This window comes from Tursiops truncatus, chromosome 1 (assembly GCF_011762595.2).
Source record: "Tursiops truncatus isolate mTurTru1 chromosome 1, mTurTru1.mat.Y, whole genome shotgun sequence".
NCBI classification, from domain to species: domain Eukaryota; kingdom Metazoa; phylum Chordata; class Mammalia; order Artiodactyla; family Delphinidae; genus Tursiops; species Tursiops truncatus.
Genome location: NC_047034.1, coordinates 95,602,903 through 95,627,844, shown reverse-complemented (window position 1 = coordinate 95,627,844; position 24,942 = coordinate 95,602,903). Strand labels below are relative to the sequence as shown.

Genomic DNA, 24,942 nt, shown 5'->3' with positions numbered 1-24,942 from the left:
CATTATAAGCATCAGTTATATATGTGTGAACCACACACAGAGGCATACACAAACACAAACCCATTTAAAAAAAGAGGAAGGAAAGTTATACTTCAGGGCATTATATTCTCACCATTTTCTCTGAAATAGTACATATGGCTGAAGTAAGCGTCTTTGTTTCAATGTGGAATAATTTAAATAGCTTGTTCTGCTTATCCTGTAGAGGTTGTCTAAATCAGTGTTGTCAGAATTTATAAGAATCACCTAGCAAGGCATTTTAAAAATGATGATCCCACCCCCAAAGAACCTGATTTCATAGTTCTGGGATGGGGCCTAACGGTCTGGATTTTAAATATAAATAACCTTAAGTGCAGGTGGTCCATGTTCTACATTTTGGAAAACACTGGCCTCTAAGGTATTTTCAAAGATAGATGTACTAAACTTGGCTTAACAGTTTCTTCTATTTTTAATGACTTGATCATGTAACTTTCAAAAGTAACTGTGGTTTGGTATTCTATGGTAATCTGTATAGCTTCATGACATACAAAAAAAAAGACTGTCCTCTTCAAAATATTTTATCTGAGTAAGCCAGATAGTTTTTAGTTCTAAGTCATTGGTTACAAAAAGGAGTATGAAATTTTTCTTCATGTTGTTAAACAGATCAGTTCTTCCTTCTAAATTGTAAGAGTAGTCAAGTACATTTTTACTCTGTCAGAAACAATCACCATAAAACAAATTCTCTTAATGTAGAGTTTTAGGAACAAATAAGGGCCTAAAATGCTCTTTTTACTAAGTATTTCACTAATGATAAAAGGAAAATAAAACCTAAGAATAATTGTTTTTTCTTCTAACTGAAAATTTAATCACTATTATATACTCTGTCATAGTTAGGTATAAATTAATTGCATAGTTCCCAATAGGTTTTAACTATACATTTGCTAGTATGTTCCATTTGATATACATAAGTAATTTTACATACAAAACTAATGTATATTAGACCTTAAGAGACATATTTTGTGGGACATATTTTCATGTTTTTCTAAGTGTTTAGTCCCACTGGCAAGAAAATCTCAAAGCAAAATTAGATGTTAGATGATTGCTTGGTATGCATTACAAATAAAGGTTTCAAGCTTTCTCCTTCAGATCAGGCAGGATCATTTGTGAGCAGGAATTCCAGAAACGGCTAGAAGTCGTTACCAATTTCACATGCAAAAACTAATTCAAATTCTTATTTTAGGGATTACAACATGGATTTTTTGACTTTGAGACCTTTGATGTGGATGAATATGAACATTATGAGGTTTGTACACTTTATCTTTTTGCAAGATATAATTTCACATTGATTAAATTGTTCTTTTTTTCCTAGCACTCAGGTATTGCAAATTGATTGGCTGCTAAATAAAAGCATTCTGCAGTTTTCTATAGTTGTCGGTTTAATCCTTTCAGCTTTGGTTATTGCCTTTGAACCAGGACTTATCAAAATTTTCATTGGGAAAATGCCATACCTCTCTATATTCTTTCATCAAACCTTTATTGACAATTACTTTGAACCTTCAGTTTGTAAGAAAAAATAATTTAAAACTACATTTTGGTAGTAAAATTTTGTTACTTTTATTTTTTTTAATTTATGTTTTGGTTAAAACAAAACCGGATTTATGCCGTATAATATTTTTGACTGCATATATTTTATTTTGAAATACATCTGAATGTACTCAGTTCTAAGAGTTGGCTGCATTTTTTCCCCATGGTGCCATTACAAAGCTTTCGAATAGTATCTTGCCTGTTCAGTGAAGCAATTTAGGCAAAGGCTGTCCAAGTTACATTGTGCTATAAGGAGATGTTGAGGAAGAGCACTTCCGGGGTAGTAGAGGAGTCTAGAAGTAGTTAACTTTTCCTAAAGATGAGACATCTGTAGACTCTGAGTAGTCTGACCACTCCATGAAACTGAGCTCGTCTGTCGTGGCTCTCCTGAGGAGTTATAACATTTATCACTCTCCTTAGCAAGACAAGGGTAGCCCTCCCATTCTGGGCTCTACTTCAGGATGTGTCTATTTGGATATCCTGCTTACATGTTAAACTTAACACATCTGAGAAGAAATTAATCATCTTTCACCCAAACATGGGCTTCTGCTTTGTTCCTCTGTATTAATGGCATCACCATTCTACTGTTCACCCAGGCTCAAGACTAGAAACATTTCTTTTTTCTCGCCCCCCCAGTCTAATGAGTATTTGAGTTCCCGTTGCTAGGGACCCAGGATGTATTTCATCTCTTTCTTCCTTTCTGTTCTCACTTCCTTCCCCTGGCTCAGGTCTTGTGTCCCATCCGGTAGACTATCACAACTGCTCTTCAAGCAGCCCAGGCCCTTCTCCTCTTGGTCTTTCACACACTTGACTGAGTGGTCTTAAAACAGAGCTCTCGTCTTGTCTTGGCCCCAAACTGGCTGCTGCTCTCATTACTCGGCTCAAATGAGGATAAACTCCCCTGTCCTCGTATTGTTAGCTTTGGATGAGGTCCAGCCCACCTTGCTAGCATGTCTCCTGTTTCTCCCCTGTATGCACTCTCTGTTCCAGCCGCACCGAGCTGCTTATTTACTGTTTCTTGAATGTCTCTGCACGCTGGCTGAGCTTTCTTTCTCCAGATACCTGTCTCCTTTAACATTTCCCTCCTCCACTTGTGTGTGTAAAGTCCTCCACAGGTCAGCTCTCACTCTCTACAGAATTCTCTCCCCCTCAATTTCATGTGTCACAATTTGTGCTTTCCATTTTTCTTACATCCTGGCTATTTGCACACAAGCCTTATTTTCCTTATTAGATTGTAAATTCCTTGTGGGTGGGACATGACTAAATGGAAAATATGTATTGCGTTCTTGGGTAGAAAGATTTAACATCATAAAACTGCCACTTCTCCCCAAATTAATACATGTAGTACAATTTATTAAAAATCTCCAAAGAATTTCTTCTTCTTTTTAAACTCCAAAAGCATGTTTATTGTGGCATTTCTAGTAGTGTCAAAAGAAAAAAAATCCTCCCCCCCCCCCAGAAAAAAAGAACTAGAAACAAAAAGACTATGTCCTTATAAGGGGAAAGGTTGAATAAATAACCTGTAGTACAGATACACCATGGAATGTTACACAGTCATTTGAAAAAATTGATGTGAGCTATACCACTTGTCTTGGAATGATTTCTATTATATATTGACGGGAAAAAGTTGATACAGAAGAGTGCTTATAGTATAATCCCCCCTTTTTAACAAACAATGACAAGACCCCCTCCACCCTGTACATGTATATGTGTATCTGTGTTACATGAGCAAAGGTAATTTCCTGTGAAGTGAACAAAGCTTAAATTTTAGAGGGCCCCTCTTGCATGGGTGCCTTTTTTGTGTTCTTAACATTGTATTCTTTTCTTAGAATGGGCCTCCACCTTAGATAAGTTTCAGTTGCCGCCCAAACCTGAATCTCTGTCCCACGTATATGAACCTGGAGAAAAATATATGGTGAAACTCTAAAGCCATTTCAGTGAAAGGAGAGATTACAGTGGAGGCTAGAGAGGGAGGAGGGGGAGGACATGCCACAGTAAAGAAAGAAAACTTGTCAATGTCTTACTTATTCCTTTATCTTTTTAAAAACTTTAATGGTGATGTTGAGAGTTAGTTGAAAAAGCGATTGAAAAACCTGAAACGTAGTACAATTTCATTCTTGAGAACCAACTAACAAACCAAACATCTGGTAAGAATGTGGTCACACTGTACCCTGAATAAATAACCACTACCATCACCACCACCACCACCACCATGAGCACCACCACGCCCACCACCATCACCAGTACCACCATCACCATCACCAGCACCACCACCACCACCAGCACCACCACCACCAGCACCACGAGCACCACCACGCCCACCACCATCACCAGTACCACCACCACCAGCACCACCACCACCAGCACCACCACCACCAGCACCACCGCTCAGGTAATGGCAGGAGGGAGAGGAGGCAGTTGGTGAGCATTTGAAAAGTTTTCCGTCAGATAACTTCCTCTTTGAGAACGATATATCCATTCTGTCATAAAGCCAAAAAATAGAAAAGCACAAGTTGAAGCGTGATCAGCAGGTGGTGGGCATTTCATAAACGCTGCTTAAGGAATAAATGGATATAAGTAAAGGAACTCTCTCCCGACAAACTGTGGACCATTCATTCCTTGTGATAACTTCTCCCACTGTTTGCTCTGCTTCGGTGAGTCTGGACATTTGGTAAACTTGTGGAATAGCTAAGTTCATAGGCTTCATTAGCTCCAACAGTGTCAGTATTCCAATGTTGTTTGTAGTTTTCAAAGTAAAATTTTATCACTGATAGCAAATTATGAGAATGTAAGTCTTAGATAATATGGCAATGCTCAAGTTAAAGCTTTTTAAAAAGGCACTTCTGGACTAAACCACATTTAATATATAATATGACTCAAGAAAAAACCTAAAGTAATGATGTGGCAGTTCTGTGTGAGATTAAAAGGGAGTCTTACGGAAGAAAAAAAAGAGAGTCTTTATGATAACAGTGCTGCTTATAAATGCTGTTAATGACAAGGTCAGCACAAGAACCACTCTACTCATTCTGCAAAAGGGTCTAGAGCAGTGCTGTCCAATAGAATTATATGAGAGTATATCTATATCTATATATTTTAAAATTCTAGCAGCCATATGTAGAAAAAGTAAAGAGAAATGATGAAATTAATTTTAATGATATATATTTAATGCAATATACCAGAAGTATTATTTCAACATGTAATCAATATAAAAATTATTAATGAGGTATTTTATGTTTCTAACTTTGAACTGAGCCTTTGAAACCCAGTGTGTAGTTTATACTACGGCACATCTCAGTTTGGACCAGCCACATTTCAAGTGCTTGGTAGCCACACGTAGCTAAAGTGCAGATTCTGCAAGGACAGGCTTGCCAATGAACTATCATAGCCCCTCAGAATGACGTGAAGCCTAGGATGAGCAGTACAGGTTGCACCTTCTAGCTTCAGGTGATCGAATTGTTCACATAAGAATTAATTTCAAGGCTCTGTTCTATTTAGAAGGCTTGGGGTAAGATATCTCAGATAGCTTGCTTAATTTTCTTGTGGCTTCCAAATAGTCCACTGTATTGATTATTGATAAACAAACGTATCTTCTAAAATATGGTCTCTCAGGTTCTTTGCCAAGGTTCTTTGCACTGATCAAATAGATATAAGCCTGGGAGCTATGCTGGGAAGGTCCAGTAAAGTAACTGCAAGATGGTGGCCCAGAAGCTTCTGCTAGGAATCAGTGTCACCTTTTCCAACAGGCTTCTTAAGGTATTTTCCAAGAACTTGAGAAATCTAACCATTGATCAGTACATTTGAAAAATAGAAATAGACCTTTTGCCCTCAGGAAAAACAATGAAGATGAAAGAGTTTGAGTATTCAATCGAGTTATGTACCTGTAGGTATGTGAGGAACTGTATCCTCTCTAGTAGTGAAGCTTAGTGGTTTATTGCTAATATAGGACAATATTCTGCTTGTAAGACCCTGAAGTGGCACTCATATAGAGGCTGCCTTCAGTCAACAACTGTTCTTTTGAGAAACTATCCTTACCAAGTAAGACCTTGTCTAAACACCACCGATCACTAATGATGCTACTCTTAAGCAGTCATTATTCATCAAAGAGAATTTGAAGTTGTGTCTTCAGTTCCTTATATTGGGTGTCCCCTAAGCAAAGCAAAATGGGACTTTCCACTGTTTACCAGAAGGCTTGCCATATTTGATGACGTCCCTGTGTTGGCCATGCAGAGATGAGCTCACAGAGCAGTACCATGTGCCTAGTTGAGGGGAGGGGAGAGGGAGAGAAATGCAAAGAAATGCAGCTTCAGTGGCAGCATTTGGAGATGCCTTATCAGTGTGGCTTACGTTAATTACCGCATCCAGAATTTGGTCCATGCAACTTTGAGGAGCTGCCTTAAATACCCTTTTGGGAATCATCTGGAGCTTAAAGTTCACGTAAAAACCTACTTCCAACGCTAAGAAATTACTTTGACTTCTTTCTTTGAGCTATTTCATATCCGCCATTATTATTTTTCTCCATAAATCATTCCTTTATTTTGAGAAAAAAATGCTTTCTATGAAATAATTTTGTCAATATGAGGATATTTTCCCAGAATATCAAGTTATTACTGACTTGCCCCTGTGCTTTTACATGCTGGCAAACCTGGGACACTTCTTCACCATGGGTTACTTGACGGAAGTGGTTAGAGCTGGGCTTGGCTTCTGTAGGCCTGGTGACAGACAAATTGGTTCCTGCCTATTTGAGAGTGGAGTCACAGCACAAGGCTTCCTCTTGTTTCTCCCGTCACGGCACACGTGGAAAATGTGACAGTATTTGATCAGCACTGTGTGGTCATAGCTCACAGCTTACGGCAGCTGGCTGGGGAACTCTGGCTGCCCCAGCACCAGCCCAGGAAACTCCATTCTGTTACACCAGTTGGGAAGCTCTGTTCTACAGAAATAACGGTGTACAGGTCAACGTTTGTTTTTCTTTTCATTTTTAAATTTATTTTTGACTGCGTTGGGTCTTTGTTGCTGCAGGCGGGCTTTCTCTAGTTGCGGCGAGCAGGGGCTACTCTTCATTGCAGTGGCTTCTCTTGGTGCGGAGCACGGGCTCCAGAGCGCAGGCTCAGTAGTTGTGGCACACGGGCTTAGTTGCTCCGTGGCATGTGGGACCTTCCCGGACCAGGGCTTGAACCTGTGTCCCCTGCACTGGCAGGCGGATTCTTAACCACTGTGCCACCAGGGAAGCCCTTTTTTTTTCATTTTTAAAAGGTTTATTATCTGTCACTTAAGTACAAAAAATATTTCAAGTGAATGTTGTATTTCTACCCTTTAAAATATATATTTTTTCTATTTTATTTTATTTATTTTTTTATACAGCAGGTTCTTATTAGTCATCCATTTTATACACATCAGTGTATACATGTCAATCCCAATCGCCTGGTTCATCCCACCACCACCCCCAACCCCCTGCCGCTTCCCCGCCTTGTTGTCCATACGTTTGTTCTCTACATCTGTTTCTCAATTTCTGCCCTGCAAACTGGTTCATCTGTACCATTTTTCTAGGTTCCACATATATGTGTTAATACATGGTATTTGTTTTTCTCTTTCTGACTTACTTCACTCTGTATGACAGTCTCTAGATTCATCCACATCTCTACAAATGGCCTAGTTTCGTTCCTTTTTATGGCTGAGTAATATTCCATTGTATATATATACCACATCTTCTTTATCCATTCATCTGTCGATGGGCATTGAGGTTGCTTCCATGACCTGGCTATTGCAAACAGTGCTGCAATGAACATTGGGGTGCATGTGTCTTTTTGCGTTATGGTTTTCTCTGGGTATATGCCCAGTAGTGGGATTGCTGGGTCATATGGTTATTCTATTTTTAGTTTTTTAAGGAACCTCCATACTGTTCTCCATAGTGGCTGTAACAATTTACATTCCCACCAACAGTGCAAGAGGGTTCCCTTTTCTCCACACTCTCTCCAGCATTTGTTGTTTGTAGATTTTCTGATGATGCCCATTCTATCTGTTGTGAGCCAAGAAGATGTATCACACTCTTTACGGCCTCAATTTGGTAACTTTTCAGTTAATTTATTGAACAGATGTTTATTAAGTACTTCCTGTTTGCTCAGTATATTTACTAGGCTAATATTTTTTTTTTGGAAGGCCTCCTGTAATTTTGTCTCTTCATGGGTGGGGTTAGAGCCTTTCTTCTTATCACCTGCTGTCGTAGATTCCATATATCCTTGTGCCTCAGTCTGCAGATGTTATCATGTTTGACCCTTCTCATATGTTATACTTCCATCTTCATGTTTATCAGATTAATTGTCTGCACAGAATTTCTCACTGATCTATGACAGGCTGAATGTCATAGTGAGAATCAGTGAGAAATTCAGCAATTCATAATCCATCATTATTCCTATTATCACTAAGGGATGCTCTTTTGGGAAAAGAGCATTGCTGTTCTAGAAGGTGATTTCACATTATCTTGGCCACATTGCAATGTAGCCCGTCTGGGAACTGTTTGTGAGAAAGTGTTGGTCAATTCTGGATGCTTGGGACTGGGTCTTTCTTGGCCCTTGGGCCGCTTCCATCAAGTCTCCACATAACTCTCAGAGTCTATGTTTTAGAAATTAAGTAAGTCTGATTACCTCACTCCCCTACTTTAAGTCTTTCATGGGCTCCATCTGACTGAAAGTGTGGAGGAAATGCCAACTCCTGAATGCAGCACAAAAAGCCCTTCTGGACATGGGCTTTGCCATCTTCCCCATTTTCGTCCTTTTCCCTTCCCTCCTCATACCCAAGTCCATGCAGCAGTGCATCTTCATGCTGTTGTGCCTTCAGACATGCTCGTTCCCTCCTCCTCTTCCCTGTGGTCCTTCCTCCTCTGCCCACCGAATTCATGTATTTACATGTCTAAGGCATTTTTAGCTCGATGGGAGCTCTTCTCACACAGCGTGTGTGATGCTCTGTTTACACACCTGTGTCTTCCCTGCACTCTGGGTACTTGAAGTCAAGAATATGTCTCTCTGGACATATATACACTACCAAATGTAAGGTAGATAGCTAGTGGGAAGCAGCCGCATAGCACAGGGAGATCAGCTTGGTGCTTTGTGACCGCCTGGAGGGGTGGGATAGGGAGGGTGGGAGGGAGGGAGACGCAAGAGGGAAGAGATATGGGGATATATGTACATGTATAACTGATTCACTTTGTTACAAAGCAGAAACTAACACACCATTGTGAAGCAATTATACTCTAATAAAGATGTAAAAAAAGAAAGAACACAAATAACAAATGTTGGCAAGGATGCAGAGAAAAGGGAACCTTAGTGCACTGTTGGTGTGAATGTAAATTGGTACAGCCCCTGTGGAAAACATAAAAAAAAAAAAAGAATGTGTCTCTCTCATCTTTGTGTCAATAAGTAACCCACTGGCACAGTATACTTGTAGTGGGCAGTCATTAAATGTTTGTAGAATGAAAGAACTAATGAATAAATGAGTCAATAAGTTCTAAAAAAAAAGGAGTATAGCACATTTCAAGATATTTTATATAATCTGTTAAAAGTAACTACTTTTCAATGGAAAATGACCAAGACATATTAATTAAGAATCCATTCTGATTTTGTAGTAACACTCCAGGGGGAAAATGTATTGACTATGGTAGACAACTTCCTGAAATGCTGTTTCTGTTTTTTCATTACCAGCCAATCTATGCAGCAAGAGTGAGTTGTTGTTGTGTTTTTTCCAACCAGTTATTTGCAGCACAGATCGCTAGATATTGTAATCTTCAACCAGGGCTTGCGTGTAAGGCCAGTTTAGTTTAATATTACTAAACCTGGAGAGACTGTCTCCAGGTTGACTATGTCATCCTTCATTGCAGTTAATAAGTAAATTGTCAAGTGATAAGGTGGTGTAGACTCCCAACATTGCCCTTTTGCATACACATTGAGAACTAATAAGGTTTGTTAGGCCTCTTATCTCTCAGTGTGTCACCTCAGGTCAACAGCAGGAATAATTGAACATCTAGGGGATGATGTTTCAAGGCTTTGCTTTGGATTAGAATTTGTACGGCAATTTAGAATGTAACCTGGATTCTGCTTGATTTGCCCTCGACTTGTTCATGAATTACAGAACTGGAAAAATGTGAATTTCTGCCACCGTAATTGTGAATTCCTGCCATAAGACTGGGATCAGGCAAGCTCCAGAATGCAGGGATATGGGCATGTCCTCACACCTGGAGGAACTGGGGAGCTGTGCATCCCACGGTGATTTGACTGTTCAAAGAACTATTAGAAGCATTTGCCTGGAGCTATCCTGTAGTGTTGATTATACCCCTCAAAAGCCACAAGTTTAAGGAAGCAAGATTCAATCCTTCCTGGACCCAGTGTTTCCACATCTTCTAATACAGTGCACCCACTGCTGGTTCAGAGATTATGTTGGTTAAATCTATAAAATGTTTTGAGGTCTAAGAAATTTCCCATGTTTTTCCCTTCTTCTTTAATTATTGTTTGTTCTCTGTCCCTTCTTTTTTTTTTTTTTTTGTGTTGTGCGGGCCTCTCACTGTTGTGGCCTCTCCCATTGCGGAGCACAGGCTCCGGAAGCGCAGGCTCAGCGGCCATGGCTCACGGGCTCAGCTGCTCCGTGGCATGTGGGATCTTCCTGGACCAGGGCACGAACCCATGTCCCCTGCATCGGCAGGCGGACTCTCAACCACTGCGCCACCAGGGAAGCCCCTCTCTGTCCCTTCTTTTACCTCCACTTCTTAAGAGAGCAATCTTGGCTCTGTTTTCACGCAGTCAGTCAAAGTGATGGTCTGGCCTTTACTCTCGTGACTCAACGGAAACTGTTCTTGCTTAATGGCAAGACTTAGCCAAACCGAATTGTTGTGCTTGGTCTTCTTCCTACTTGATTTACTTTGTGGCCGCTCTCTAATTCTAGAAACTCACTTTCTTTCCCTAACCTCAAAAGTTCTGTCTCGGGTTTCCCTGGTGGCACAGTGGTTGAGAGTCCGCCTGCCTATGCAGGGGACATGGGTTCGTGCCCCGATCCGGGAAGATCCCACATGCCGCGGAGCGGCTGGGCCCGTGAGCCATGGCCGCTGAGCCTGCGCGTCCGGAGCCTGTGCTCCGCAACGGGAGAGGCCACAACAGTGAGAGGCCTGCGTACCGCAAAAAAAAAAAAAAAAATGTTCCGTCTCTTACTTTTCTCCTCCTTCCATCTCTGGCCATGTGTCTCAGGATCCCCTGCAAGTCCTTTCCCTTCCCTTGCCCACCTGAAACGTGCTGGTCTCTTGGGCCATGTGATTCCTGGTTAAATACATTCTCCATGAGTGAGGGGACTGTTTCCAAATTTCAACAACCATGTATGTGCTGCTGGCCTCAAATCTGCATGTCTTGAGCACTGGAAAGGTACCTGCACACGTGCACTAGATTCTTGCTCCCTGTGGTTGCATTAGCACGGCGTTCGCTGGGTGGGGCAGCGAAAGCAGGCCGCCAAATGTTTTCTATGTTTAGAGGTGAAGCAGTCGTCCACCTGGGGCTCCTCTTTCCCTCTACCACACTGTTTCTCTCAAAAGTAAATCCTAAGTAATAATCTAGAGTTTGACTCTTATTTAAAGCCAGATGGCAAGGGAACTTAATTTAAACCAAATACCTCAAATATTTACTTTGATTTAAGCTCATAAAGTACCAAATTTGACAGCATATTTGCTGTTTACGTAATACAACTATACTATCAACGCTATTTTATTGTTTCAGAAGTAAGGAAATATAAAGAAGGTGCTTTTTAATGAATAAAAAAGACTCTGTAGTTCTGTCTTTATTTTTAAAATAATCTTTGTGCCACCATTAAACCTCTTATGTACTTGTATTATAACATTTATCAAAGTTTAATGCAACTTTTTCTTTAATGGGTATCTTAGTTCAGGCTGATATAACAAAATATCATAGACTGTGTGGCTTAAACAATAGACATTTATTTCTCACAGTTCTGGAGGCTGGGAAGTCCAAGGTCAAGGCACCAGCAGAACTGTTGTCTGGAGATGGCCCTCTTCCTGGTTCGTAGATGGCCAAATTCTTCCATGTCCTCCCTGTGTCCTCATAGAGGGAGCTCTCTGGGGGTTTCTTTTATAAGGTCACTAATCCCATTCATAAGGGCTCCATCTTCATGACCTAATCACCTCCCAAAGGGCCCACTTCCTAATACCATCACGTTGGGGATTCGGTTTCAACATATGAATTTTGTGGGGGACACAAACATTCAGTCTATCGCAATGAGTAAAATGGAGATGGTAATAACACCTACCTCACAGGGTTGCCCTAAAGATGGAATGAGTTGCGTGTCATAGAGTAGTGCCTAGCAGAGAGTCCGTGGTATATCTGTTAGCTGCTATTATTATTAACGTTTTTTGTTACTTGTTTTCAGACTCCTTAAGGGCACAGAGGGAATGCTTTTTATTATTTCATGTGTGACACCAAGTTATAGTCCTTGATATATAATAAAAGCTCAGCAAATGTTTTAATGAATGTTGAATTGTGCTTCAAAACTGTTTATCCATGTTGTCTTAGAAAACACATCTGTTGATAAAGGGAACCAATCCAATAATTGTCAACCCGAAGGTCTGTCTTTTCTCTCTTACAGTCTGTTTAACATTTGGTAAAAAGGCCAAATATTTTTCAGTGTTTTAACCGAAAAATATCTCTGTGACCATTAGAACAGAGGCATGCCTTACTGGCACAGATTTATTTCTTAGAAGTTATAAAAATTCATGTTTTCAAGTCAAATTAGATTTTATTTAATTTTTAATCTTTTTTCAGTTTTAATACAGTTTATTTTTACTTTGTAAGACACTTTGATTTCTTTTTATTTTTTTCAAATTTTATTTTCAATGCACCAGGAGAGTTAGCTATTCCAAAGAAATCTGGTGAGTCTTATATGTAAGCCGAAGGATCTTATAGTAACATGAATATTAACAACTAAATGTATCAGTTTCAAGAATTCACATTTTCATTTTGGGGTTTTCTTGTAGTGAAGAACATCTGCAGTTTCTCTACATAGTACTTGGTAGGTTGTAGGCTTTGGACTGGAAGAGGTAAAATTATTCTCTCACCTCATCTTTGCCTAGACATTTGTTTATAAAATGTGGTAATGTTGGAAAGTACCTTAAGTTCCTATCTGATCTAGGTTTCTTGGAAGTGTGTGTGTGTGTGTGTGTGTGTGTGTGTGTATGTGTATGTGTGTGCACTCGCACTTGTGCACAAACACATTTAATTAGAAAAACCAGCTTGTGTTATCTTAAATATTTTATTACTGATAAATATTGACATTTGTATAATCCACTGTGAAAGAAGGCACAGATAGTAATTTTGGAAGCTTACCAGTAAGGTTATGTTATATTATTCAGTTAAAAGCTGTAACTTTCTTATTCATTTTTTTTCAGATTTGGATCTAAGACATAAATCTTTTTGTTTACTCCATCAACCTTATCCAGGTTACTGAATATAGCCCAATATTATCTAATGTTTATCTTTTTGGGTAGGCAGATTTGCAAACATATTCTTTTGGTTCTGTGAGTGAGTTCATTGCTTCTCTCCATATGATTGATTATAAAAGGTTACTGTTTAATCAAATGGATGTCTATAATCCAAATAAACAGACATAGCACAATGTATATATTTATCTAGGCCAACTTCGTGGTCAAGGATACAGGAATAGTGAACATAGAAACCTGTTTTCTTCTACTGTTCATAAATAATTGGTTTTAGCCTTTTGATGCTTAGAGCATACCCTTATTTTTGAATTTTTAAATAATGTTTTAAGCTTAAGTATTACTTGAGATGGATGTTAAATTCTTTATCCAAATTGTTCTAAATAGATAGCTATGCTTGAGATTTAATTTGGCATGTGTAATCATAACACTCGGCATCTCTAAGATTCTATTTAGGGCATTATGGAGATTTTATGTTTATTATGATTAGATTAATGCAATTCAGACATTTACAAGGTGTCATGTCAAGTTTCATTTGTAACTTTTTATAACTGGGAAGAAACATCTGCATTTTAAACATGAAAATTATACAGCCAAGTTATGATTTTTGTAGAAATCAAATCTAATGGGTAGTGTAAGTAATTAAAGTAGAGGCTCCAGGTTTCCTTGGTAGGATTACTCCAATTTATTTTAACAAATACTTCTGAGCTCTTACAGCAGAGTGCAGGCTCTGTACTGACACAGATTCCTACCATTGAGGTCTGTGCCATGTAGTGGAGCAGAGAGCCTTTTCTGTGGATAACCTTGGCCCAGCAAAGAGAACTGCCTTCCTTCCCTGCCTGGGGAGGTATCTATGCAGTGCTATAGAGGGTGGAGACTTGGAGACTAAAAGCTGTGCCTGGTGGTGGAGGATGGGAGTAGGACTGGTGTTGGGGGTGGGTGAAAGAATGCTTAGGGGAAGAAGAGATACATATATTTTGTGATGCATTGCACAGCTGTGTCCCAGTAGCCTGCAAAGTTTGGGTCCCCTCAGCCCCGCCCCAGTGTTCCCTGGATTCAGAGGCACACCAGGAAGGGAAGGAAATGAAGGAGGTAATGGAGCAGTGGGAGGATGCTTGGCCCCTTGCCTGGTCTTCAGGCCTTCTGTGAGGATCCTGGAGTGTGTGGACCAGAGGCTGACAGCTGGTGATCAAAGTCAGCCCACAGATGTGTTTTATTTGCTTTCCTAGTATTAAAAAACAATTTAAAACAGTCAACATTTCAAATATAGAGAGATTTTACATGAACATCCAATTGGAAGATCAGCTATATTCAGTCAAGTTTTCCTGTGGTCAGTTGGCCAGAGCTGAGGAGCATTTGCCTTTATTTATGTCTCTTGCCTGACCCTTGTAGCTGTTTGGTTTGCAGCTCCTGCAGGAGACTGTGGCAGTCTCCAGTTTGTGGTACACCCTGAGGGTTTGATGAGCCTCTATTCCTCACTCCTGTCTTCTGTTTCCCCGTCTAAAAATCAGCACCGACAACAGATAGAAACCTGTAAAAACAAACAAAAAATGGAGGTGTGTTCATCATGACCCTGATATTTATAGATTTTTTCATTGTTTAAAGTATGTTTACCATGTTCATGGAAAGTGCTTATATTTTCTGTCTTCTCTTATTTCCCATTATTTCTTGCTGGGGCAAGCAATGTTTGTTTTCATTTCATTCCATTGCAGAGTGGCCAAGAGACAAAATTATTTTCAGCAAAGTACCTCCACTTTAAGTAAAGTTTTCTAAACTTTTCTTATGGTCTAGATAAAAATTTTTTGAAGTGGATTGAATTCATAACCATTTTGAGAATCAGATGCATGTTTTTATTTTAAGCTATATTATTTTGTCTTCATGTATGTCCAACTAGTCTAGTACTAATAGAGTGAAAAACGGTTATATTTGTAAGGGTTTCCTAAATTGTATAAGAATTATAAAATATTTTTCTTCTCTTTTCTCACAAAATTCTCCCAGCGAGTTGAAAATGGTGACTTCAACTGGATTGTTCCAGGAAAATTTTTAGCATTTAGTGGACCACATCCAAAAAGCAAAATTGAAAATGGTAGGTTTTTATTTACTTTACCCTCCAAAAATTTATTTCAATTCATCTTCTTTGAGTTCTTAATATCCTCAGATAATCCTTTCTATTGGTAATATTCTCCAAAGACTATTTATTAATTAAAAAAATTGAACAGTATTTCAATTGTTAAATTACTAATTGAACAGTAATTAGTGTGTTAAATATTAGAGTTTAGTAAGTGGAACTATAATCACTGTTTTAAGACTATCAAATTTTTAGGTTGCCATAAATAGGGTGTTCACTTTACCTTGACCCAATTATTAAAGAAGAATCTGAGAAACCAACTGGTCAAAACAGTAAGCAGATTGCTGAATTCTATCAGTGGTTCTCAGATTTATTTGGTGGTGATGGCGTGCTATACCTCAAGGTATTCTTTGGTAGCACCATGTTGAATAATGACGATGATGGTGACAATAGGTGTCATTTATTAAGTGCTAGTTACTAGCTAATCACAGCATCATCTCATTTAGTGCACACACAACTCTATGAGGTGTAGGAACTATTACCTCTGTTTCACAGAGGAGGAAACCGAGGCATATGAGTAGGAAATTTGCCCAAGTTCACAAAGTAATATGCAGAACTGGTGAGACTCCAGCCAAGAGCGGGGCTCCTAAGCATTGCCACTACACTGATCTGTTTAGTTCCATCATGGCAACTAGGAACAATTTTCTAGCTGACAATAATTAAATTACTTACTTGCAGTATATGTAGAGCCAGGGGCATACATATTCAGGAAGAAAAAGCATGACAAAAAAATAAGCCTCTTGAATGAAACATGATAGGCTATGTGTGTTTTCCCATTAACATATATTTTTTACTTAATTATTTTTTTTAACCTCAGATTCCCAGAAGACACGTAATGATAGGTACCAAAGGTTTAAGAACAGTTGATGGGAGAAGTACATAAAATTAAAAAAATATCACCCATGAACATAATAGCTCCTTTTTGCTCCCTCTCTAGTCTTAGAGCTGGAGCACTAGTCCTTGGAGGAACATAATTTGAAACCCTTAGTCTAGATTTATAAGTTTATTATTCTTTCATAACCATCATCATCATCATCATAAGTATTTATTCTAAAATCTAGTGTCATTGTATATGGTTATTCATGCATTTAGATTTGATAATTTTTTTTGAGTTTCCGCACATGTGCTTATCATTTTATACCTATGACATATCTCACAGGGAACTCTGCTTAAATCATGGGGATTGAATCATCCGCTCTGGGGATGGGTAATCCAGGTCTACAGAGTTACCCTAACAAATAAGATGTCTCTGTACTGAAGCCATAATTAGATCTTCTCATTTACACATCATGAATCCGGTTCGCTACAGACATTGACTGAATAACCTGTTATGTTGGCTTGTTAGGAATAACTTGTTAAGTGCCTGAGGAAACTGCTTTCCACCGTTGGTCTTTCAAGACAGGATTGATTAAACCTCCCTTTAGCCTTCTGTGCAAAATGATCTGACTCAGACCCAGAAAACCTTAGTAGGTGTATGGTTTCAGTAGTGGCTTTGTTGTTGGGTGTTCATTTGGTGAAACTGAAAGAAATTTGCCATATAGGATTCACTTTTTAAATGAAATTTTCTTAAAGAGAAGATTAGAGGTGTAATTTAAAAAACCCATTTAAAATATTTTTATAGAGGTAATGCATGATTTTTTTTTTAAAAAAGAAAATGCAGATGAACTCATAAAAACAGCATTAAAGAGACCTATAATTCTACCCACATTTTCTAGGTTTACTAGTTGGTGGTGGGATTATTGGGGATTTTAGTTTTCTTTCCATCTGCTTCTCTGTATTTTTTATTTGTATTTTTTATTTTTTTCTCTCTTAAAGAATATATACATACACATACACAGACTTACAAAAATATTCCTTTTTTTTTTTAACTAGCATGGAGTCATAACATGATTCCTGTCTTATAGCAGCTTTTTTTCACTTAATATATCACATACTCCTTTCCATGGCAATAAATGTAGATCTTCGTTATAATTTTCCATGACTGCATTCAATGACTATGCCATAATTTTACTAATCAATCACTTAATTTTTGAATGAGATCTAAGTTGTTCAATTTTTCACTTTTTGAAAACTACAGTGGTTGGTATGCATGTCCATACATCTGTTTTGCAGCCCTGGTTTCTTTTCTAAATTCTTGGAAGTAGAATCACAAGATAAAAGGACATATTTTGTGTGTCAATTGTTACTTGTCAAAAGTCTTAAAAAAATTATTTTTGGTCCTATATTACAATATAGGGAAATAATTATCCACCATTTGCTTATATGCTGGGAGTGGTGCTGATAAGCCTTTTGTGCACACCTCATCTATTTAATAAGCAGAAACACCCCCTGGAACAGGTGGTAGTTCTTTTGTGGAAGAGAAGATGGAGACTTGGTAACCTAACTTGCCCAGGTTGACATAGCCAGAAAGTGGCAGTGTGTGGATTCAAACACAGGTCTCTTTGATTCCAAATTCTGTGTCCTTTTTAATTTTACTACAGAGAAAGAACATGTTCACTACAGAACTGTAAGCAATCTAGATAAAAAGTCACCTGTAATTATATAATCTAGAAATAGCCACTGTTGAGATATCGTTCTCTCTATATCTTTTTTTTCTATGCATATACTGTGCCCTCTCACATTGAGAAAAAAAGGTGTGAAAGTGCTGCTTACCTAATACTTTCCAGTTTTTATGTCTAGAATAATTTCATTTAAGGCTGTTGTTGGTAAAATATTGATATTTTACTGGAATCCCCATTTTAAGATCTGATATTCACTAGAAGTGTCATTTTTTTTGTAAAGTGGTTTAACTCTGTAAATTCTTTTTGAACTTAAGACTTTTTTTTTTTTTTTTTAGTTGAGAAACCCCTGTATTTTCTGAGGTGGCTGAAAGTCATCTTAGGGGTCTGTTAGTAGAAAAAGGTAGATTTTTTAAGGAGTTAGCACTGAAATAGCTGTTGCTAGGATGTAGCAAAAGGAAGCACTAAAACCTTGGGGTCTGGCAGAATGCATTATAGCAGTCTTAAGTGTGTGTTGTCAACAGAGACCAACTAGGAGTTCCTTTCAGCCATCTTTGCTCACATTGTTTTGACAGAGGGGACAAGAGGAGCCCTAATAACCCTTTTTTGATTAAACAAGTGTGACTTGATAAATGAATAATATAGCAGTAGAACAAATTGGATTTCAGATTTTCCCCCAAAACCCTCAAACTCTTAGGTGGCAATGTCCTCATCTCTACTTCAGAAAGAAAGAAAGAAAAAGGAAAGAAAGAACAGGGAAAGACAGCTTGAGACAGGGAATCCAAACAGTTTGAAGCATCAGCCTGCTCATTGAATGAGAGAAGCTAGGTGTGAAGAGCCTGGGCTGCTTGAAGTCTGGCTCTGCCCCTAACTGGCTGTGTGAACTTCGTCGAGTTCCTCAACTTCTCTCATCATCAAACGGGGAAATAGGATGCACATTGCAGGCATTTGGTGAAGATTAGGGATATTATAGGAAGTGAGTGCCTTGCACAGTGTCGGGCACATTAGTAGGTGCTTATTAGGTAGCAGATATTCTGATTACATTTTTATCATTAATGAACCTGATAAACATATTTTATTGCTTTCCACATTTGCCTGCCTGTTTTGCAGTTTTTACTTTTAATAAGGAATGGGTGGACTAATCATTTGACTCTGCTGTTCTTCTGTTTCCTTTAAATGAGGTTCTGGGAAGAGATGAATTTTACAATCTCTCTTTGCTTTGAAATTGGTCAGCGCCAGGGCTCTGCCTGTGCTTTACTGATGCCAGGGCACCATCTAGTGGCCAGATGGAGTAAGGGTCGGATGAAAGCTCGGTCAGCTCCGTGCACATTGCTAAAACCAGTCCTCCATCAGAAGCAACCAAATACATCGAAAACAGTTGTTCAGAGGTCAGAAGATATTGTCATTGTTGGTTATAACTCATTTGAAACGCTTCTGAGGATTTTTAAGAAGCTTCCTCACAAATCCAGGAAGTGCAGCCCCTCATGTTCACGTAAGGTCCCTGTTTTGGAGATTTAACAAATAGAATTGAGTTGGATTTTACCTTAAATCATCCCCAGCACTGGCCCTAGAATCTGACTGTCAGGGTTCAAATGCTGCCTCTGTCTCTTCCCAGCAGTGTGTGCCTGGGCCAGTTCACTTTCCCAGGCATCAGTGACTGATAATTGTAAGGTTTAATGAGATGATATACATGAAACACTTAGCTTAGTGCCTGGCACATAGTAAGCGCTCAATAAATGTTAGGTGCTATGATTACCATTACTGTTATTATTTCAGTGCCCTATTACCATATTTGGATAACTGTTCAGTGTTCTTTTCTCAAAAGATATAAGCAGTTTCTCTTGATAGTAGATTTAGGTATATTATCTGTAATGCCATTTACTCAGGATGGGAATTCATATATGTAAAGAGAAGCTCTTACGGCCTTGGTGGAGGAGGGAAGGGACAGACACCAAAAGAACCATGAGCGTGCTTCCTGACAGGTGCCATCATAGAGGTGCCAGTGATCACTAGGAGCCCAGGGTTAGAAGTGCCTGTCAGACTGTCACACCACGCCCCATCCCATGTGTTCCTAAGCCCTCTCCTTCCCACTCCTTACATGATAGAAAAGCTCTTGTTTCCTTATGCCAACCACAGTTCTTTTCCCCTTTAGGCTGGAAAATGATTTGAGCACACAAACCAACTAGGAAAACAGATTTGATTTTTTTCCAAGTGGAAAGGATCTGTTTTCTCTAAATGTGTATAAGTCACTGTTTCTACACAGAAGATCGTAAGTAAGCTCTGTCTTACCTGTTTGCTCAGAAGCAGCCTGGCTTGTGAAAGTCGTGTATGTGGGCTGCGGATTAGTTAGGCCTGCCCGCCAATGCTGCCTTCACCCCTTGTGCGACCTTGGCTAAGGCTGCCAGAGAGGGCTCTTGGTTGCACGCAGCAGGTATTGGAATTATGCTGGGGAGCTCACAGTCTCCAAGCAAAGGCTGGAAAATGAGGCTTAGAAAATGAACAGGGTCTAAGGGAGGTCATGTATCAGCAGGATCCAGGCAGGAACGGAAACCACTTTATTTCAAACAGAGGGAATGCAATATAAGGAATTTGTTAGAAAGCAGGCTAAAAAGTAAAAGGGCAACTCGGAAAAAAACAGCATATTAAGGAAGAAATAGCTATTGCCTTTAAGGCAACGAGGGACAGAAAGGAAAACGTGGGGTTAGCAGGACCTGGGACCTTGGCAGGTGCCGGGAGCTCCGAAGGGCTGGTGCTTGCATCTGGAGCCTGAGGAGTGGGGACCCTGAGGCTGGGCTGCAGGCTGGTGCCGGGAGTGCCAGACTAAGCTGGGAGTTCCTCTCTTCTGCTGCTGAAGCCATGCTGGCAGGAAAACAGAAGACATCCCTTCTCCCTCTTCTGGCCTCCAGTTGCTCCGGCAGTGCTTTAGTGACTCCCACTTTTCAGATGGACGGGAACCCAGTGGGAAAGGTAGCTTGGGAAATGTTGTATGTACACCCCAGCCCCGGCATATGAGTTGGCTTGCAACTGAGAGAAAATAGGAGATGACCAGGCTATGCAAGATTCGAGGCAGCAGGAAGTACAGCCACAGTGCAGAAACTGCTGGTTCACTTTGCTGGCTGCTGCTGCCCGCCCCACTCGGAGCCCACCATCATGAACGAGTTCTGAGCGAGATCCCCTCACCTGGTATGCCCTGAATGGCTTACAGATGTGGTAATCAACGGACTGAGAAATTAGTCCTTTTAAACCCTGGGGCCACTAGGCAAGGCTTGCAGTGGTCAAAGCCCCCAGTGGTCACCTTGGTTGATTGGCCAAGTCGAGGTCATATGTCTGTAACCCAGCTGACTGCAGCTCCACGTGATGCTGGACCCACTCACAGTAGAACGGTGGTTAGAGCCCGACCACTTGTTCTTCTCAAAAAAGAAAATGTCTACAAAAGTGACCGCTCAACCTCTAGTTTCTTTTTTTTTTTTTTTTTTTTTTGCGGTACGCGGGCCTCTCACTGTTGTGGCCTCTCCCGTTGCGGAGCGCAGGCTCCGGACGCACAGGCTCAGCGGCCATGGCTCATGGGCCCAGCCGCTCCGCGGCATGTGGGATCCTCCCGGACCGGGGCACGAACCCGTGTCCCCTGCATCGGCAGGCGGACTCTCAACCACTGTGCCACCAGGGAAGCCCTCTGTAGTTTCTTAACTGTTATATGGGGTTTACTATTTTTATCTTAATAGGCTGTTTTGAGAATTAAAAGAAATTTACGCAATTGTGACTTGTACATGGTAGGTGCTTAATAATCAGTCTCTCTTGTGGGGGACTGCATTGTAGATTAAAACTGTACACCTGGCAAAAAGGCTGCGGTTCAAAAGTATTTGTCAAGAGGAGTAAAAAGGACAGAGTCCTTCCAGGCCTACTGTGCACATCTGAGGGCCTCAGGAATGCCTTTGTTTTGGCGTGGGAGGAGTGTGCTCCCAGGATTTGAAGCCTAAAGCTTGAGGTTTTGAACGTTCACGAGCTATTTCCAATACTCAGAAGAGGTTTTTTTCCCCCCTCCTATGGTGTTTTCCTCAGTTTTTCAGACTGCTGCTTTTAGGAACATTGCTTTGACCTTACTCTCTCCTGAAATGTGCTTTCCTCCTAAGCTCTGTTGAGATTGATCGTCTTTATTGTGAAGGGTTTTCGTGTTCCTGGGTTACGTAAAACGAAATGTGTGCCTTTTGCTTACAGCCCCTGCTTTCCTTTAGGTTATCCTCTTCATGCCCCCGAAGCCTACTTTCCTTATTTCAAAAAGCATAACGTGACTGCAATCGTGAGGCTGAACAAAAAGATTTACGAGGCGAAGCGCTTCACCGATGCTGGCTTCGAGCACTATGACCTCTTCTTCATCGATGGCAGCACACCCAGCGACAACATCGTGCGAAGGTTCCTGAATATCTGCGAGAACACGGAGGGGGCGATCGCGGTTCACTGCAAAGGTGCGAGCGAGGAGGCCTCGGTGGGCACTGGGTTTCTGAGAGGGGGTGAGCCAAAAGACAGCAAAACGTGAAACAAAACCAGTTAGCGGCTTAGGAAGCAGATGAGTTGTTTTTAGTTTGAGAAAACTGGAACACAAACCCATTTAAATGACCCCTTCCTAAAGAAAGGATCGCTTGGATGTGGACAGTCGGTGGTGTGCGGCTTTCTGGACAAGGCAGTTGTTCTGGCCTTACCTTCCCCAATTCACAATCGCTGACACCAGGTGCCATGAGGAGGGGAAATCGCAGCAGCACCGTCGGTAGGCTGGCACAGTTGTCAGGAGGCAAGGGTTGTTTGTTCCCCTTTCTCCTTCTCTTCCATAATTGCCCATCCTTTTTCCATCCTCCTCCACCCATCTGATATTTAATGCTCCCATTTCGTGACCCAGCTATCTGGAGCCCCACTTCGCAACCCCCCTTCCTCTCCCCTATTAGCCTTTTGCATCGTGGAACAGAGTGTCTTACTTGACCATTGCAAGGGGGCGGCAGCATACCTAACCCTAACCCTGACCCTAACCCTAGGGGCGGCAGCATACCCGGCTCATCGCTAGCTTCCTTGCCACAGGTCTGTTACTGCCTCTTTGAAAGCTTGAAAGACTTATGTAAATGCATCTGTGGTCTCCAGGAGTGGGTACTTTGGAACAGGAGTCGCCAGATTTAGCAAATAAAACTACAAGATGCCCAGTTAAATTTGAATTTTAGATAAACAGTGAGTACTTTTTTAGCATGTCTCAAATAGTGCACCAAACATACATTCTGTATTTTACCTGGCAACCTTGCGTCAGCTACTCAGAAAATATGAAATACCATTTTCTCTAAGCCTAGTTGTTATAGACTCTGAGGAGGCTCGCATGGTAAGATTTTCCAGCACGGTGGAAGGTATTTTACGGGGGTCTTTCTTTTCAGTGAGCAGAAATCACTTTGGCCACCAGGGATGGAGCCTCTAGTTCCTCACATGCAGCTTTTCGTATCGCCACTGGGTGGTGCTGTTCTCCGGTGTTGAGTCTGAGAACCGGTTTCTGTCGCGTTTTATGCTAATTGTCTGGTAGGTGTTGGGGATTGTACTGTTCTTTTCATGTGCCTAGTGCTGCTGTAACTGACTTACTCAGACGAGGTGGCTTTGGTTCTAACAGAAATTAAAATACCATTTTGTAGGCCCTTGTTTCTATGTTTAAGATTTGAGTAGGTGGAGGTACTTTGCTGAACATGTGAGCAGTAACTGGAAGCTGCATTTTGCGGGAGCCCCGGCGAGGGAAACGAGCTGCACGTGGCCCCTGGTTCAGCGGAGGGCTCCTCAGTCAAGCTTCGTCCACGTTGACAGAGCCCCCTCCCGCCCCTCCGCGTTTCTCAGCAGGACGGGGCCCCGACTTGCTGGACTCCCTGTCTTGGGGTTGCGGGGGGCGTGGGTCTGTTAGGAAGGACTGCTGCTTTCGGTTCTGCCCAGGTCACTGTGGGGTTGGCGGTGTCTGCCTTGCCCCCGAGTGATCCGTAGGCGCCCTGGCTTTGCCTCTCCATCCCATTTTGTTAAAGATTGCCCAGGCCCAAGGAAAAGCCTGCATTTCACACGCAGTCGGCCCTCCGTGGTATCCGGGGTTTCCGCATCCGCCGAAGTGACTATAAGGGACTTGAGTATCCCCAGATTTTGGAATACGCTGGGGTCCTGGAACCAATCCCTCGCGCATACCAAGAGACCATTGTATTTCAGCTATAAGTGGAACTTGAAAGCTAATGGGAATATGGCAGCTGCTAACGTTTAGTAGGAGCTATTCATATGTTCTGTTTCAAAGCTTATTTTTGTGTCATAAAAATCAGTATTTTTCCTGGGATTAATTTGGCCTTATTTCCTAATCAATTAGTTTTATGGTTACCAAGGCATATAGTTTCCCTGCCTGTCATTGTCTTGGATTGACAAATTCAGGGGAGGAGAAATGCAAAGCTTTCCCTGAAACTCAGCATCTCTCTTGATATTATTCCTCACCTGACAAACATTGGGAAAATGAACCGCTCTGGTGTTAAACATTCTTGTTACAAGGATATAATAACATTCTTGTTATTATATCCTTGACTTGTGAATGTTGACCTTGTAAAGAATATTTTAAGAAATTCATATGTTTTATGTTGCAGAGGTTTTTATATTTTAATCAGAACCTTTAGCATCGAAGTCAGTTCTTTTATAGGAAGGTCACAATTACAGGTGGTGACATCTTTTTGAGAGTGTTATTTCATTTGCTTCCACTTGTACACACATGTAGGATTCTTTCATAAGGATTACACTTTTGATTTAATTACAGCTGTATTGTTTTAAATAGCGTGGTTAGCTACTACAGGCCTGTTAATTATTTTGACATCTGCGCTAATTAAGTCAGCTTAGTTTCCTGGGAATTAAAGCAGCACTGAGCATTTTAATTGAACTATAAGGAGGAGGGAGAGAGACCCTTATCCAATGTCAAATGAACTTTGGTAGCTGCTGAAAAAAATGACTATTTCCTGCCTCAACGTAAAGTACTAAAAATAGAGACAAACTGGAAACTAATTTTCTGGGAATGTGTGAAATCTTACAATGATTCAATATCTGCAGTTTGCCTTCTGGTTGATAAAAGGAATGGCTATGATTTCGTGACATTCTCTAGCACAAATAATCATTAAACAACAGCAACATTGTGATGTTCCAGTGTGTGATTTTTGATGTTCTATGGGAGTTTCAGAAAACGCCTGGAACTGTAAGGCAATCAGTGCTTAACTTGGTATAAATAGAAGACGTTTCAAAGTCTTCTCTTG

General features: G+C 40.6%; 1 protein-coding gene across 5 annotated transcripts in view; it reads left to right on the top strand.

Moving 5' to 3' along the window:
• Positions 1 to 24,942, top strand: part of CDC14A (cell division cycle 14A) — a 184,429-nt gene that overhangs the window by 87,964 nt on the left and 71,523 nt on the right. For 4 of the 5 annotated variants that reach the window (XM_073810345.1, XM_019920029.3, XM_073810342.1 and 1 more), the window contains 3 exons: positions 1,217 to 1,279; positions 15,035 to 15,122; positions 21,895 to 22,125. In XM_073810345.1, the coding sequence (XP_073666446.1) occupies positions 1,217 to 1,279; positions 15,035 to 15,122; positions 21,895 to 22,125 (382 nt within the window). Of the gene's footprint in view, positions 1 to 1,216; positions 1,280 to 1,486; positions 3,953 to 15,034; positions 15,123 to 21,894; positions 22,126 to 24,942 lie in introns of those variants that run through there. The other variant, XM_073810352.1, reaches the window with a different exon arrangement.